Source organism: Scleropages formosus, chromosome 18 (genome assembly GCF_900964775.1).
Source record: "Scleropages formosus chromosome 18, fSclFor1.1, whole genome shotgun sequence".
Taxonomy (NCBI): Eukaryota; Metazoa; Chordata; class Actinopteri; order Osteoglossiformes; family Osteoglossidae; genus Scleropages; species Scleropages formosus.
Genome location: NC_041823.1, coordinates 2,871,692 through 2,888,807, shown reverse-complemented (window position 1 = coordinate 2,888,807; position 17,116 = coordinate 2,871,692). Strand labels below are relative to the sequence as shown.

General features: G+C 50.6%; 1 protein-coding gene across 2 annotated transcripts in view; it reads left to right on the top strand.

Moving 5' to 3' along the window:
• Window positions 1-17,116, top strand: part of LOC108940583 (plectin-like) — a 138,852-nt gene that overhangs the window by 9,690 nt on the left and 112,046 nt on the right. The window contains exon 1 of one of the 2 annotated variants that reach the window (XM_029246024.1): window positions 3,394-3,666. The exons of the other annotated variant lie outside the window; for it this stretch is intronic. Coding sequence (XP_029101857.1) covers window positions 3,576-3,666 — 91 coding nt within the window. The 5' untranslated portion in view covers window positions 3,394-3,575. Of the gene's footprint in view, window positions 1-3,393; window positions 3,667-17,116 lie in introns of those variants that run through there. 2 annotated transcript variants of the gene reach the window in all.

Genomic DNA, 17,116 nt, shown 5'->3' with positions numbered 1-17,116 from the left:
CGGTAACACAGGGCGTAAGGCCGGAGGGGGAGGGGACACACCCAGGACGGGACGCCAGTCCGTCGCAAGGCACCCCAAGCAGGACTCGAACCACAGACCCACTGGAGAGCAGGACTGTGGTCCAACCCACTGCGCCACCGCACCCCCTGCTCCTTAATACATCAGGGTAATTGTTATTGCATCAGTTCAGGGTAAGTCGCTTGATCGAGGGCACTACAGAAGGATTCAAGCCCAGGTCTTTCAAGTCCAAAGATGGTGGCCCTAAGTACTGCGCCTCCTGCTGAGGACAGTGCTGTGTCCAAGAGGAGCCAAAACGAAGTGTGCTCTGATCAAGGTGACCGCCCTCTCCTCATGCTCGTGTGGTCCGTGAGTTTCCAGTAGGTGGCCTCTGACCCCGGATGCAGCTGCTCTTCCCGTGCTGACCTCTGCGGCGTGCCGCAGTGCCGGAGGCGTGTGGGTAGCTCCGCACGCTGTGAGGTCCTTGGGTGTGGAATGTTCTCGAACAAGAACGCGAGCGGAATGTTCTAGAGTCAGGGTCTACCCTTCGGGTCCTCGTGGGGCCACGGAGGTCGTTAGTCTTCACAACAGCCAAGCTCCTGGTTACTCATCCTTGACTGATTGTTTTATTTTGCATATTTCTGATTTTAATCTAAAGTGACTTTTTACCAGTCAGATGTTGCGGAATACTGGTCGGATATTTCTGGTGGGCCAACAACAGCTGCGTATGGTGAAAACCCCCAAGAAGTGGCATTTTGACATCGCTCAATCCCATTGGCTACATGTTGTGATGGGCGGGGCTACTCTTTGTCCCACCCCTGACACCTGGGATAGGGGTTTGTCCAAATCAGAGAGGTGCAACAAATGACCAGCTCTCCATAAGCCCCACCCCTCTCCATCTCATTGGATCCGCCCCTTCCAACATACCTCCCGCCCACTGCCTGCAGTGCCGCTACCCTCCACCAGGTGGTGCTATGTGAAGTGGAAAAATACGACGGCCCGAACCGGTGTGGAAACCAGCGTGTCTGATGCGCTGGAAAATATGTTTCATACTGTGGCTCCATACAAACCTCAGCCATGCGGTTCTTTCTGAAACACGTTCACATTCGCTCAGGGAACAGTTTATATTTTGCACGGGTGGACAAAATGCCGCCGTTCAGTAGTTTGATTGTAAATAATGATAAGTTGAACGAGAACAGGCGTCCCTGCGGAATGTGGCTCTTTTTTGACACCACGTCGAACTGGTCCTTTTATGGTCGTGCAGATGCTTGAACGGACACAGTGCAGTGCGGCGTGCCGAAATCAGCACTGTGTCCCGGGGGGGAATAATGACAAAATATGGGTGATTTAAACATGTATTGAACTTGCTCCAGTGTGCAGCTGTGGTAAAACATAGGCTCTTTGTGCTCTGAAGTACCACGGTCCTTTTCTGAGCTGTCGCACGGAACACAGTGAGACGGAGTAGGCCTGGAAAGTAGTTTGACAAAGCTGGATGAGTTGACTGCCCACGTCCCCCTTCTCAGGGCGGACCCCTGCAGCCCCCCAACAGAGGGGGTAATTTTTACCATCACCTCAGGTGCCGTGTCATTTCAAGGGCTCTGTAGTAGGAGGTGGGATATGAACCCGTGTCCTTCAGTTGTAAGGTCTATGTACACTATGCCACCTGCTGCTCAGATTATGCCCTCGGTCTCCCTAATGGGGGGGAGGCATTTACCGCTCTCTGGTCCACAAAGGTGTGTACAGGGGTGGAGCTTCCCGAGTTAGAGGTGCCGGAATGTAAAACTGGCCTTTACCGTGAACGTGCTCCTGTCACGGCATCATCAAATCCAGTTTCCCCGACTCAATATTTATACCCCCAGCTGAGGAGCAGAGACCCCTGACCTCTGACCCCTGGGGGGCTCGGTGCCACCGGAAGCTTTTCGCTTTCCCCCGTAACACCTCTGGAGATGACTACATGGGTCAGGAGTCACATGGTGTCCCGCCCCATACTGCCCCACCCTACCCCACATGTCCCGCCTCCAGAACAGACTCTTAAAGGAACATGACTGCTGAGGAAAATCTTCCGGATCGTTGCGGCACCTCCAGGAGGCTGCCTACACGTCGTCTTTATGTCTGCGTCCGTACGCCCCCGCGCACACACTGAGATGCCGGGATGGACTTGCGCGCACACACACACACACACACACACAGTTTCTCATGTGCATCATTCACAGTTCCTGTGGGCCTGCGAGGATTAGGCAATTCTGACATCCACCATCCAGAGTTACCCCTTCCCTCCTGCTGGGGTGGGGGTGTTCTGCAGTGCAGGGTCGGGGGGGGGGTGGATGGCGGGGGTCTCCTGCCACCAGGCAGTGTTTAATGCACTGTTTTCCCCTTTTTTCTGACCCGAGCCTCTGCCTCCTCCAGCCTGGGAATTGGACATAGACACGGGCAGGGCGGGGTGGGGGTGGGGGGGGTGTTTAAATATTTACATATCGTCACAACTAACAGAAAAACAGAGTTCTGAGAAAGACAAACGGCAGCTCCTGGTTTCTCTGTTGATATTTTTTTTTCTGTTTCTATCAAGCTATAAACTGTAGTTTTGCTTTAATATCTGAGATGTGTGAATATTAATTCATACTTCATGTGTGACTGCAGAAACGCACATTATTTAATGACAGGTGTATATTTAAAGAGGGAAACGGGTAGTGCTTCAGATAGGAAGGCAGGGGTTCGAATCCCTCCTCCTGCTCTATCGCCCTTGATGAAGGTACTTACCCTGAATTAATAGAGTAAAAATTACTCTGCTGTAAATGGGTTAGTCAGTGGGTTAGTGTACAAACCTCACACTGTAAGTCACCCTGGCGAAAAGCGAGAGAGAAATTAAATAACTCGGAGTGTATTTTTGTAGTTTACATGTGAGCCATTTGAAGACTATGCAGTGTGTGTGTTTCTCGAACCCGCTGCTGGCCAGCTGCCCTGGCGCTGGCGCCCCTCAGGGATGTTGGACGCTCTTCCCTCAGACTCGTTTTGGTGCGTGTGTCAGTGGCGAGGCGCGCTGCAACTTCCCGCCAACCGAACCCTGGTATTGACGTTGCCCACCCCCCCCCCCCCATGCTGCGGATTATGGGAAGAGAACTGGAACACAGAGGGTCGAGACCCTCATCAGGAAGTCACCGCTCTCCAAATGATCGGTGCCTGGTGTGCCACTGTCATACCCTTTCTCTCTGTGTGTGTGTGTGTGTGTGTGTGTGTGTGTGTGTGTGTGTGTGTGTGTGTGTGTATATACACGTATGCTGGCTGTCTCTTTAAGAGGTGGCGAAGTACGTAGTGGTGTTTCAGCACCAGCTGAGGGAGGGTTTCACAGAGAGGGGGCGGCAACGGCAACGGGGGAGTTTTGAGTGAAATGCGGTGCTCCAGTGCAGAGAGAGGGAGTATGTGTGAGAGTGTGAGAGAGAGAGAGTGGGGGCAGAACACAGATCTGCAGACTGTGACAAGTGAGCCGACGGGTCACAGCGACACAAGTTTCTCCCGTCTGCCGGAGGAGGAGGAGGAGGAGGGAGGAAGGACTACTGTGAGTGAGTGAGTGAGTGACGGACATGGCTGCATACGAACCCGCCGCGCTTCCCCCCAACGCTGAGGAGCAGGACTTCATCCAAGCCTACGAGAACGTCCGCGAGAAGTATAAAGGTAGAGAACCTGTTCGTGTGTGTGTGTTAAGGATGTGAGGACCCCCCACGGTGGGGTCACATGGACCCAAAGCACCGTTACTGAATTCTGACAGACGGCTTTGAGTCAGCACTGCCATGTTGACCTGCCTGTGGGGTCGCGTCCAGGTGCAGTGAACGAGGGTTCGACCCGCCGGTGACACATTCTGCCGTGTTTAGTTCCATACCCCCCTATCGAAGTCTGAACATGGGGAGGTCAGAGGTCGCGCTCAGCTGTGTTCGGATGAGGATGGGTGGAGTGGGAAGGGGGGAGACTGGAGGGCACTTGGAAAAAGGCTCCATGAACGTGTGGTGGGCTGGGGCATCACCTGGAAAGTGAAGGTCCTGGGTTCGAATCCCAGCTCCTACTATAATACCCTTGATCGGGGTACTTACTCTGAACTGATGTGGTAAAAATGACCCTGCTGTTGAAATGGCTAAATCAGTGTCAGTAGATTAGTGTTGAAACTTCACACTGTAAGTTGGCTTGAAGAAAAGTGTCAGAGAAATTATTATTATTACGCGCACACACACACAGTCTGAAATTGCTTGTCCCGAGCAGGGTAACCCGGCAATAGAGGGCACGAGGCTGGAGGGGGAGGGGACACACCCAGGATGGGACACCAGTCCATCTCAAGACACCCCAAGCTGGACTCAAACCCCAGACCCACCAGAGAGTGGGACTGCACAAGCCTGCTGTGCCCCCACACCTCCCTCTAATTATTATTATTATTATTGGGGCGGAAGGGTGGCACAGCAAGAGGACATGGGTTCGATCTCTGAGTCTGTGTGGAGTTTGCATGTTCTCCCCATGTGGTTGTGTGGGTTTCCTCCGGGTGCTCTGGTTTCCTCCCACACTCCAATGACATGCTGTTCAGGTTCACCCATAGTGTGTGAGTGCCAGAGAGTGTGTGTGTGTTCCACTGATGTATGGATGAGTGACCCAGTGTAAGTAGTGTATCTAGCACTGTAAGTCACCGCGGTGAATAAGGTGTGTGGACTACACACTAACGCTACATGGAGTTCACTGGGAGTCGCTTTGGAGAAAAGTGTCTGTCTGCAAAATAAATGTAAATGTATTATTAATAATAATATGTGATTTAGTTGCAAATGACTGCTCAATGTGCTCATCCATGTCGATGTGCCACCACCGCTGTCGTCTCGGGTCTGAAGTGTCATCGACTCCGAGTCGCCCACTCGGCTGAGCAGCTGTTTCAGAGACCTGCTCAGGACACCATGGCAACTCGTTCCATATTTTAATGTTGCTCCACACAGTCATGTTAATACGCAGCCCCATTTCTCTGTGTGTGTGAGATTCACGGTTGCGTAACTGTGCCCGTGAATCGCAAAGTGTTTCTGGGCGACACATATTTGTTGGCGTTGCCCTTATTTCCGTCACTGGTAAGATCAAGACGCTGGAATCTGGGCTTCCATCCTTCCGTCAAGCGTTGAGCCATTACAGTGTGTGTGTGTGTGTGTGTGTGTGTCCTCTTTCTCTTTTATGTATCCACACACACACACACACACACACACACACACAGATTCTGAGCCCATGTGGGTTCATACCCTCTGCGAAGGGGGTCCAAATGTAGATGAAGGGAGATTCCATTGGGTCTGAGACCTGGTGATGCGACATCCATCCAGCGTGTGTGTGTGTGTGTGTGTTCGTGTCCTCACCATGTCCTCATTCAGCCACTTCCCCCATCCCTCTCGGTTGGCACCCTTGGGTCCTCACACCAGCCGATCACCTACAAGACGGCTGTTAAGGGGGTCTTCTATAAATACCGGCCCAGTTAGCAGTCCCAGCAGACGCGGCACCGGGTGTGAGCGCAGGCAGCGGCGCTGGTGTGTGTGTGTGTGTGTGTGTGTGTGTGTGTTGGAGATGCGCGCAGTGCTCCCTGCTGGAACACACCTGCTGTCCTTTTAAAGGCACAGGGGCCACGGGTTCCTCTGCAGAAGCCTGTTGTTTGACAGCTCTATTTCAGGAGTGCTGGAGCGGAGGGACGCGGCTGTGCCCGGGGGGGGGGGTTCAGGTGCGTGCGTTTACCTGATGCTGTCCTCCAAGACGACTTATGCTGAAGTTATACTGCAGGGTAATTTTTCAGAGCAAGAACCTTAGTCAGGGGTATTATAGGAGAAGTGGGATTTGAACCCAGGCCCTACTGGTTTGATGCGGAAGCTCCAACCACTGCCCCAGGGGCTGGATTGCAGATGACAGAAAGTACAGCTGTATTCATGTCATCATATTCTGTGTTCTGGCCACTTCGTGTTTGGTCAGAGGATCTCCTGTCCACGGTGTGGGACGTCCTGGTGTTGACCAGCGGGGGCGTAGTGGTTAGCCCCCCCCCACCTTTGGACTTAAAGGGCCCAGGGTCGAACCCCTCCACCCTTCTGTAGTACCTTTGACCAAGGTACTTACCATGAACTGATAACGGTAAAAACTAGCCTGCTCTACAAATGGGTAAATCAGTGTAAGTACACACACACGCTGTCTGAACCGCTTGTCCCATTCGGGGTCGTGGGGAGCCGGAGCCTAACCCAGCAACACAGGGTGAAAGGCTGGAGGGGGAGGGGTCACGCCCAGGACGGGACCCCAGTCCATCGCAAGGCACCCCAAGCGGGACTCGAACCCCAGACCCGACGGAGAGCAGGACCCGGTCCAACCCACTGCGCCATCGCACCCCCTCTCAGTGTAAGTAGCTTTGGAGAAAAGTGTCAGACAGATGAAGAGATGTGTTCGTGTCCCATGTTTGGAACATAACCTTCAGTGACTCACTGGTGGGAGGTCATGGTGCGGACTATCTGATTGCAAACGCCCTCTCCGTTGCTGTCCCAGTGGACCGTGGTGGTGTAGCTGCTCTCAAACCCATGTTCTGCCTTCGCCGTGTCCTCCAAGTCGGTCCAGTCGTACTTCCGGGGGTCTGTTTTCTCTCCTCGCTGCCGTTGCTATGGAAGCGTAAACGTTGTGGACATTCCACATCCGAAGATTCTGACCCTTATTTCGGAGCCTCTTTGTTCCAGACAAGTTTCTGGAGTTCGGCACTGATGATAACTTATGAGGATTTCAGTTAAACTGAAATCAAGTGAAATTAGTTTATCGTAGTGTTTACCGTGGTAGAAGTACAGAACAGCATGCGGCTATTTATATTAGTGATGATGTAGTTAAAAGGAGTTCACTTCCTTCAGCCCAGGAGAGGTAGCTCCTCCACCTCTGGCTGTCTGGTGCTCTCACACACAACAGTCCAAAATCAAAAACCGGTAGGTTCTCTTTTGTCCCCAAAAAGCTGGAATGATTTCCCCTCTGTCCCTCAGAGCTGCTGAATCCCTCTCACATTCAAGAGGGTCTCGAACCCATCTCTTTGAAAGCCACTTCTATCCTAGTCTCCTAAGAGCTCCATAAATGAGCTCAGCACCATCTGCTGTGATTATCTATGTATTTGCTGTTTGAATGTCACTTCTGTAGGAGGTACTGGAGGGATGTGAACCAGCAACATGGTGGTGTCAGACAGACAGGCTGTGTGTCCATAATCCCACGTCTGTATCTAAAGGTCTTTGTCTGTTGCTGGAAAAAAGAATCAGGTAAATCAATAAATGTAAATATGGCATAAAGATCAGAACATGGTATGACTTCACCTTTGTTTTGAAAGCGTTTCCACGGAGACCATTGAAACTGCAGGTTTAATGTCTGTCATTCTTGCTCTTTCGAGGAAACTGGCGATACCCATCAGCTAGAGTTGCAGGTGGAAGGAGTACAATAAATGGGTGCGTGGAACCACAGGCTTCACCATTCTGGTTTGACTTCAGTGTTGCCAGGTGGTTATGAGGTCAAAGCGAATCCCACACATCTGTTAAAGGATTCCTTTGCTTCACGCTCTTCCATCCCAAAGAGAACCCGTGTGGACAGCTGGGCCTTCAAAGGTGACACTTGACGGTGTCACGGCTCCTCTGCTGTCGCCAGAACCTGTGACCCCTCGGCCACGAGTCCGGCTCTCATCACCTGCTGCCTAGATCCCTGCTTCGAACCCTGTCCTTGTGGAGCGCGGCGTGACCTCATCCGTCAGCCCCGCAAGCGGCACCTGTTGGCTGCCCCTCCCCCATCCCCTCCCTGTCCTTCCGAGGGATTTGCGGCAGCAGGTGATCCGCCCGCAGCCCGGCAGGAATCCACGGCAGCTCTCGGCACGGAACCCGCGCATCGCCACGCAGCCCTGGATGCCCCACGCAAATATGGTCGCGCCTCATTCGACCACACAATCGCATTGCTATTTTGAGCTTGCGGGAGGGGAGGAGGACACGTCTCGGCCCCCGTGTTTGCCGATAGTTTTCCATTTCCGGCTTCCCGAGGGGACCTTGGAGACCGCGGTTGGGAAAGACGGGGGTGGCTGTCGCTGAGGGTCGAGCTCGTTTGCTGACCGGGGACCGCAAAGCCACCCCTCTAAATTTCATCTCTGTTGTTGAGCAACAATTAATGTTGCAAAGTTGCCAGAAAAGTATTGCAGATTATGGCCTCATGACGTTATGAAGTGCCAGCAGGTGGCGCAGTGGTTAAAGCATCCGCCTTCTGCACAAAGGACGCGGGTTTCAATCCCACCTCCTCATGTAGCACCCTTGATGAAGGCATGTACCCTGAACTGATGCAGTAAAAAGTACACTGCTGTATAAATGGATAAATCAGCTTGGTATTTACCGTGGTCCGGTGGGGGTGTTCAGTAACTGTCAGCGCAAAGGACTCTGATTGAAATGGAATGTAGTAGCAGGGTCAACATTTCATATCTCACAGACATGTTTAAATAAGTGAACAAACACAGAAGTAGTAAAAAGGGTTCTAAGCGGCACCGTGTTTCTCACTTGTGTTCTTTACCACTTAGAGCTGCCAATGACCTCACCTTGGTTACCATGGTTACCTTACTGGTGCGTACAGTCGGGGTCTTCTAACTTGACTCGCCGTGACCTGATTTTACTCTGGTGAATCAGGAAAGTCGAGGTGAAGCAGCAGCCCCGTTCCGGGATGTGAACCTGTCATCTTCCAGCCACAGGAGCAGGCCCTTAGCCACTTTGGCACCTGCAGGTTGCATTTCCCCGCTTTCGACAGGAAATGGTGTTTCCGCTGATGCTTCCTGCCGGTTGCGTGCGGTCTTCGGCGCCGTGACTCGTGTTGGACCTGGGACTCCAGGTGTGTGTGGTTTAAGCCCTGTCCCTCCACAGGAAGGCGTGGCTTCGTGACCCAGTGTGCAGGTAAAACTGATAGAATTGGATCCTGTGATGTGTGTGAGAAACACTTCATGGGGGGTCTTGTTCCTTGGTTGTTGAGATGGGTGGCCTCAGGGGTAGGGTGTGAGGTCGCATTTGCGATGAGGGAGTCGGTGCCTCCGTATCGTGGCGGGAATCAGCGCTGACGTTTCGCTGTGGGCTGAGGTCGCCTGCAGGGACCGGGGTGGGGGGGGTCAGTTTGATCTTTTGCTTTGATCTTTTCAGCCTTATAGGGAGTGTAAGTGGAATGAGGGAGTTACCCGTGTGTGTGTGTGTGTTGGGTCACTTTGGAGAATGTTATCAGCCAAATTACTGGACGTCGGCTAAATGAATCATTCCTTATGCAAATGAGGGTCCCGTGACTCTTTTCTACGGCCTTCTGCTGTGCGTTACTCCGTCTGCTGATGGGTATGGTGTCTGGACCCCCCCCTCCCGGCCGCCTGCGCCCCTGTGGGAAGGGCGGGGGGTATTACTGAAGTTTGCGGCTGGCCCAGTTGCCTGAGGCGCCGCATGCAGAGAGAAATGCAAGGAATTTCAAGGCAAGAAGACTCGTGGAACACAGTAAAAACGTGGGAACTGAGTCGGGTCGAGGTGCGATCGCAATCCAGCCATCGCTGCTCCCGCAAGACGAGACCCGACTCAGGTCTGCGGAGTTTATAGTTACCAGTTACGCTGGGAGTTACCGGAGTCTCCTCTCGTTTCCGAGCCCTAATCGCCACGGCAACCGCTGCACTCAAACACAGAGGCTGAAATAATGAGGGCGGGGGTGACGCGCGTTTCAATTTCGTGATGTTCTGTTCTGCGAATACGTCGCACCCGTGGCCGCCGTTGTTCTTCAGATAAAAAGTGCAGAACGGTGGAAAAGCCGTGCGAGATTCCTGGGGGGAGACGAGAATGAAAGATATTAATGGGTCGAGGACGGCCTTGTTTTTTCCTGGGGAGGTGTGTGTGTGTGTGTGTGTGTGTGTGTGTGTGTGTGTGTGTGTGTGTTTCCGGAGTTATTCCAGGCATTTGCTGTCTCCTCGGGGGGCTGAAAGTGCTGTTTACCACACCGCTAAGGTACCCTGAGGCCACAGGCCCTCGGCTCACCCACCTGGCTCAGGTTCGCCCCCTTCGGAACCCACCAGTCTGTTGCTATTGGCTGTAAGATGCACCAGGGGGCAGTAGTGAGCTCCCGCCCATTCCCCCCTCCCCCAGCCTGCGGGGGACACACCCCTACACAGACATCTACAGATACCTACATACCCACCTACCCTGAAGTAACCCTGAATTCTATCTCTGTTGAAATCTTGGCCTTAAATTTGTTAAGGTATGTTGCCAGCTGTGTACTGACTGCATTCCCCGGCTCCGCGCTCGGGAACTTTCCGCCGCAAACCGATAGTAACTTTGTGCCAGCAAATCCTGCTGACCGACCTGTCAGTGACTCGCACTGCTGTCTCGCAGCACCTGGGTGGCGCAAGAGGACGTGGGTTCGATACCCACTCAGTCTGTGTGGAGTTTACATGTTCTCCTCGTGTCTGCGTAGCTTTGCTCTGGGCGCTCTGGTTTCCTCCCACAGTCCAAAGACGTGTTCGGGTAAACTGGTGAGACCGAATTGCCCGTAGTGTGTGAATGGGTGAGTGACAGTGTATGTGGCTACCCTACGATGGACTGGCACCCCACCCAGGGTGTACCCCCACTCAGGCTTGCCACTCCATCCAGAATAGGCTCCAGTTCACCGCGACCCTGTGCAGAACAAGCAATTATTGAAATCGGTTATTATCGTATCATATATGTCATTCATATTGTCATTTTTTGAGAAGCGCCTTAAGGCATTACGTAAAACATTTATTATATTACATAATTATTATCACTATTATAAATCAATAATCTCATATTATTGTTTGACAGATGCCACATTAACCCGTTTACGTGTCGCATGTCACATATACGCATCTCCTGGTGTCAATGTCATGAGACGGGCGTCCCCATTCCAAGGGGAAACGGTCGTATCTCATTTGTTCTTAGTGTTTCTTTCCGGTTTGGCTGCAGGACCTATTCAGTGTACACAGAGGGTATTAACCCTGTAGCTGCCTTGGAGAAATGAATCTGCTTAATTGTAATAATAAAGATAATAAAAGACTATTTGGCTGCTCTGGGAAAAAATCAGGTAATTGTTGTTGTTGTTATTATCATTATTATTATTATTATTATGCATTGCACTGATGGTAACCACACCTTTCCTGCGCAGAGTTCTTGGATGAATTTCTTTGGCCTCTTGTTGAGCCTTGAATTCATCAAGAACCAGTTGAAATATTCAGTTGAAACCATTATTAATAATACTAATAGCACTTTACACTGATTTATCCTTTCATACAGCAGGGTAATTTTCACTGTCAGCTCAGGTTAAGTACTTTGGTCAAGAGTACTACAGCAGGAGTGGGATTCAAACCCTGGAACATCCAGCTACAATGTGGTGGTTCTAAACCAGTACGCCACCTGGTGGCAGACAACAGGAACTCTGGGATCCGGTGTCGTCTGAGTGACTGAAATGTTCTATCCGAAGGGCGTCTGGGAAGAAGGTAAACGATGCAGCGTTTCGCACGTCTCCTGTCTGTTTCCATATCGCTGCTGCTTTTTATGGAAACGTGACTCAAGGCGTCTCTCTGTTTCAGAGCATTTCAGATACAAGAGTCATTTCCTCAGATACCGTGGTAACAGAACCTCAACATGTTGTCCGTGTTGAGTTTTGAGCAGCTTGGACAAGGGGGTCCAGAGTCTCCGAACTGCATCTTTAGTGATTCTCTAGTGCTGAAGCTCCATGGATGAGAGTCTACATCACTGTGTGTACCATCCAGATCATGGTAAAATAGAGTAAAAGAGAGGTCCTGAGTAGGTATCACGGGGTCGCCCAGTGACTCTTCTACGTGACGGTTCGTCCTGCACCAGATCATTTCAGCACATGACCAGAGACCCGATATCACATCTCTGTCTCCGGGATAAAAAAAAACAAGGTAAAATTACTCCATTTCCTGGACGGTTCACTGACCGTTCCAGCGACCGTGCTGAACGGTTACGGTCACGTGTGGTCATTTTGCCCCCTTCAGGGCGACGTCCGGGATGCCCCCCGCTGTAGACAAAAACGTAGACCCTCAGGAGTGTTCTACTCCTCGCTGGGGGCGTGTAAATCATTCGTTAGAATGTATCGATTGTAATAAATACATAAAAATGTCCTCTGGTTATTAATAATACATAGGAGTGAGTGTCACATGAATTATTGATGCTACAGCGGCTCATAAATGTTTCCAAAATCGTTGCATTCCTTCGAAGCACATTTGCAGCCAGAAAAAAATGCATTCTGTACATCCCACTGGCAGATTGATTATAAAAATATGAATATGAAATGTTATGTATACTGTGTGTGTGTGTGTGTGGCAGTCACGTGTGACCATGTTATCTACACCACACACATACTTCATAGGGAGCACCATGGACATCCCAGAGCTGTGCTGGAGATGAGATGGATTACACACACAAGCAGAGAATTATAGGTGTGTGTGTGTGTGTGTGTGTGTGTGTGTGTGTGTGTGTGTGTGTGTGTGTTTTGGGGGGTGTTTCAGGAGCGTGGTGAAGACAGAAAATGTCATATTGCTTTATGACTTTCGTTTTCCGCCTGAAAGGAGGAAGCAGTCGATGGAGAGACGCCTCACAGAGTCAGACACACCTGATCCGCTGCGGTTTGAATGTCGGCCAGCAGGGGGCGCGGTGGTTAGAGCTGCTGCTTCGCAATGAAAGGCCCCGGATTCAAATCACACCTGCTGCTGTAGCACCTCGATCAAGGCACTGAGTACCCTGCATCAACAGAGTAAAAATGACCCTGCTGTATCAATAGGTAAATCAGGGAAGGTGGCTCAGGGTATAAACGTCACACTGAAAATATCTCTGGAGAAAAGTGTGAGATAAAATAATATTAATAATCTCAGTTGAACTCTGGGACATGAAGGTCATCTGGGAGTTGCAGCTTCTGTAAGGGAGGTGATTTACCTCACTGCGCAGTAATTCTGCTGTAAACGTACACCTGGGGATTACAGTGCGAGGGGATATGGTTGCAGGGGGATTTTGAAGGCGGGGACTCTTCCAGATCCCTCCGGATCTTTCCGGAAGGCTTTCCATATTGGCGCGTTTCTGCCGGACGGCTCCGCTTGAGAGAACGAGTCATCGGCTGCGCTTTAGTCACCGTAACGGGGTTTTCGGCCGATCTGTTCACCAGCACAGCTATTTATACCCTGTTTTTACCCACCTTCATCCGGTTCCTCCTGGGTGTTTTTATCCCCCGTCCTGGCTGGGTTTCAGCTGAGGAGGGCGCTGTCTGTTATGGGCTCCGAGGAGCAGGTCCTGATGTTTCCTTAATGCTGTGTGAGTGAGTGAGTGAGAGAGAGAGAGAGAGAGAGCGTGAGCGTGAATGCAGGAAGTCTGGAGGAAGTGTCTTAGGAAGACTGGAGTTCCCTGTGATGTCACAGTCCTTGTTCCACAACCTGAACTCTTGGTATTTCCTGTCTCCTCTTCTCCCACAGGAGAGACAATCGGTACACGCCCCATACACGCTCGGTACGCAATCGATACATACTCGGTACACAACAAGTACACACCCAATAAACACCCCATATACACTCAGTACACACTCTTTACTGGGTGTCTGAACTCTGTTTCAAAGTGCTTTAGTAAAAAAAAAAAAAAAAAGAGCTAAATTGTAATGCAAATGAAAAGAAGGGTAAAAATACCATTAGAAGTAAAAAGAAAATAATAATGACACAAAAATCTTTGGTAAAAACAGAATTAAATAAAATAATATATTTAATTTAAGCGGCTTTTTGAAGGTGTCCCCCAAATACTTCTTGTCTCAAGGGGCGGGGCTTATTCAGAGGGACCTTTCCCAGGGTGGGAATCGACTTTAGCTGCACTGTGGATGTCCAGAGGATGGAATGTGGGAGATGACCTTGTGCTGCCTGCATGGAATCATGGTTATGGCATCAAATGTGCATAAATTAAAATATCGTTGGAGGACCTTTGAGGACCAGGATCACGGGTTCGAAATGGCATGTTGCTGAAGTCACCTGAGGAATTCGAGGAGAGAGAGTGGAGATGCTCGGATATCCCTGACAATGGAGGTTCTACAGCTGGGCTTCACATCTGCTGGAAAACAGGAAACGCCGGACACCAGCGAGCGTCATGTCCGACCCGCTGGGGGGCTGTTGTGTGTTGAGCAGAGGTCAGCAGGACCATGTCTACACCGGTGTTGTTAGTACAGGTCACTAGTAGCTTTTGGAAAGGCCAGCAGGTGGCGTGGTGGTTAGAGCTGTTGCCTTGCGTTCGAGGAGGCAGTTTTGAGTGTTTCCTCTGACTCTTCCAGAAAGTTCTGTTCTCAGCTTGTGTCCTTAGTGTTAAACGATTTAGGTTACGTTCCGCCGTCACCGTCATTGGATCCATCCATCCATCCGTCCGTCTGCTGCTCCTCCTCGTCTTCCTCCTCCAGCTTTTCGCATCATCGCCGTCTTTTCTCGCGATTCCAACCTTCTCGGTACGCATCCGAAGTATGGTGACTGCAGTCTTCTCCTTGTTTCCACTGAGCGTCCAGCTTTTATTTGATCCGACATCCATCTGTTTGTTTTCTTCCGTGTCCCGAATCGAGGTACTTGCTCTGAACTGATACAGAAAACGTGACCCTGGTGAATAAACGGGTAAATCACGGAGGGTGGCACAATGAGTAACGCTGCTGTCTCACAGCGCCTGGATGGTGCGAGAGGACATGGGTTCGATCCCCCCTCAGTCTGTTTGGAGTTTGCATGTTTGCCCCGTGTCTGTGTGGGTTTCTTCTAGGTGCTCTGGTTTCCTCCCACACTCCAAAGACATCCTGTTCAGGTTCCCCCATAGTGTGTGGCTGACAGAGAGAGTGTGTGCGTTCCACTGATGTATGGATGAGTGACCCAGTGTAAGTAGTGTATCTAGCAGTGTAAGTCACCACAGTGAATAAGGTGTGTAACACTACGTAGAGTTCATTGAAAGTCGCTTTGGAGAAAAGTGTCTGATAAATATATAAATGTAATGTAAATGAACACTGCGAACGTCATTTTCTGATGAAGCCAAGGTGCATCATATCAAATTCCATACATTATCGCCACATTGTTTAGAGATGGGGAAACCTGCACACTGTACCCCACATCCAGGCGGCTGATGGCCCCGCCACTCAAGCGAGCAGGAAAGCGAAGGCCAGGGGACAGGAAGGAGAACGTCTTCCAGAACCGCGCGCCAAGCTGGGGGAGAAAGAGCGATCCGACAAACGGAACGTGCGCCTGTGCGGATGCAGGAACTTCGCGCGTCATGGAATTTTGCCTGCTGACCCCGAGTGTATAAACCTTCATAAACATGGTCGACCGTGATGCTCTCCAGACCGCAGTCAGCGTGACTGAAGGAGGACTGTGTGAGTTCCCTACTCTCTAACACCTGCATGTGGCAAACTGGCTCTTTGTCATTATTGCCCTTTCACCTCTGCAGGGATAATGGGCTTTCTGATGCTCTTATTACAGTATTTACTATTATTTACCTGATTCTTTACTCCAAGCTGATGTACAGCGTGAGGTTTGTCCACTTAGCTACTTATCCTGATTTACCCATTAATACACGGGTAATTTTACTGTACCAACTCCAGAAAAGTACCTTGAACAAGGGTGGAACAGCAGGAGTGGGATTCGAACCCAGGTCCTTCCATTACAAAGCGCCAGCTCTAATCACTGTGTTGCAGTCCAGTGCATCAGTTTTTTTTTTTTCCTTCAATGTATTTTCCAGAATTTAAAAAAATCAGGTAATTAAGTTGTTCACTCAATTTAAATACAATTTAAATACAATACAATTCACATACAAGTAAATACAATCCATCCAGTTTAAATGTACAAATGTAGATTTTGGAAGCAAATTTGTTAGGAGTCATCGTATTCTTTGCTCCAACCTCCTTTCTTTCATCAGTTATTCATTTTTCTCCCTAGTGGTAAAATATTGGGTGAAATTAAGCAAAAAAGTACTGTAGTATTTTCAGTGATTTGCAAGCACACAGCTGAGACACAGTATATTTTACGAAATATTTGTAAATTGAAACTCAAAACTAAATTGTAGCTTAGAATAAAACATTAAATTTTATTTATTGTTATATTTTATTTATCATTTTATTAGGATTACTGTCAATTTAAAAACCCCACATGTGCTAAATAGGAATTGCCAGTCAGTCACATGACTTAATCACCCCCCTCCCCTCCCCTCCCCCCCCATTAATGTGCTCATGTGAAGATGAGCCGTTTTACTATTATTATACCAAGAGCTCCAGCTAAAGTGAGAACATCAGCAGATGTGTGATGGAGGCCGTGTGTCTGCTGTTACCCAGAAGGCCCTTCAGGGGGAATGAACGGGAATGGGAGAAACGTGGGCAGGAGCAGTGGAATTGGGGGGGTGGGGTGGCTCTCCAGGATCTGGGTGTGACCATCTGGCCAATCTGGGGTCCCAGGGGACGGTAGCCCGTGGTTCTCGTCTTCGCGTTCACTTGTGGTCTACCAGCGGTCGAGCTTCGGTTCAGTGAGCCCCGCGGTACGACGCTCTTGAGAGGGGACTGTGAACAGAACTCGGCTTCCGTTGCCTTCAGTAAAGTTTGAATCATTAGAGACGCTTGTGAACACAGCTGTTGACCGAAGGATGAAGTCCTCAGTTTACCGGCGTTTCACAGCTGTCAGAAACGGTTGGAATATTGGTCGTTTGTCAGACTCCGGTCCGACACGGTGTGGTGATGTGACTGAAACGAGGTTCTCTGGAGGACCGGTGATGGATGGCACCTCCAGATGTTCAGGTTGACACCCTTAACATATCAGCTGCCGAGGTTTAAACCACGAGAAATGTGCCGATGCGAAGGCACAGTGTTGACCGTGAGATCTGGCGGAGACCGGGGACTGTAAAACTACAGGCTGCGGGTGGTGCTGGGATGTGGTTCCTCTCTGTTGGACTCTAGGGGGTCTCCCGGTTGGCAAACCGCAACTCGTCGTCCTCCACCGTTCGGCTCCAGCCTTCGCAGAAGTCAATGGCTAACTGTTCGCCCCATACGCCGCCTTGGCTGCGGTCCGACCGGGTCCTGGCTCCTCTCCCGGGCGCCGGACTGAAACACAGCAGGG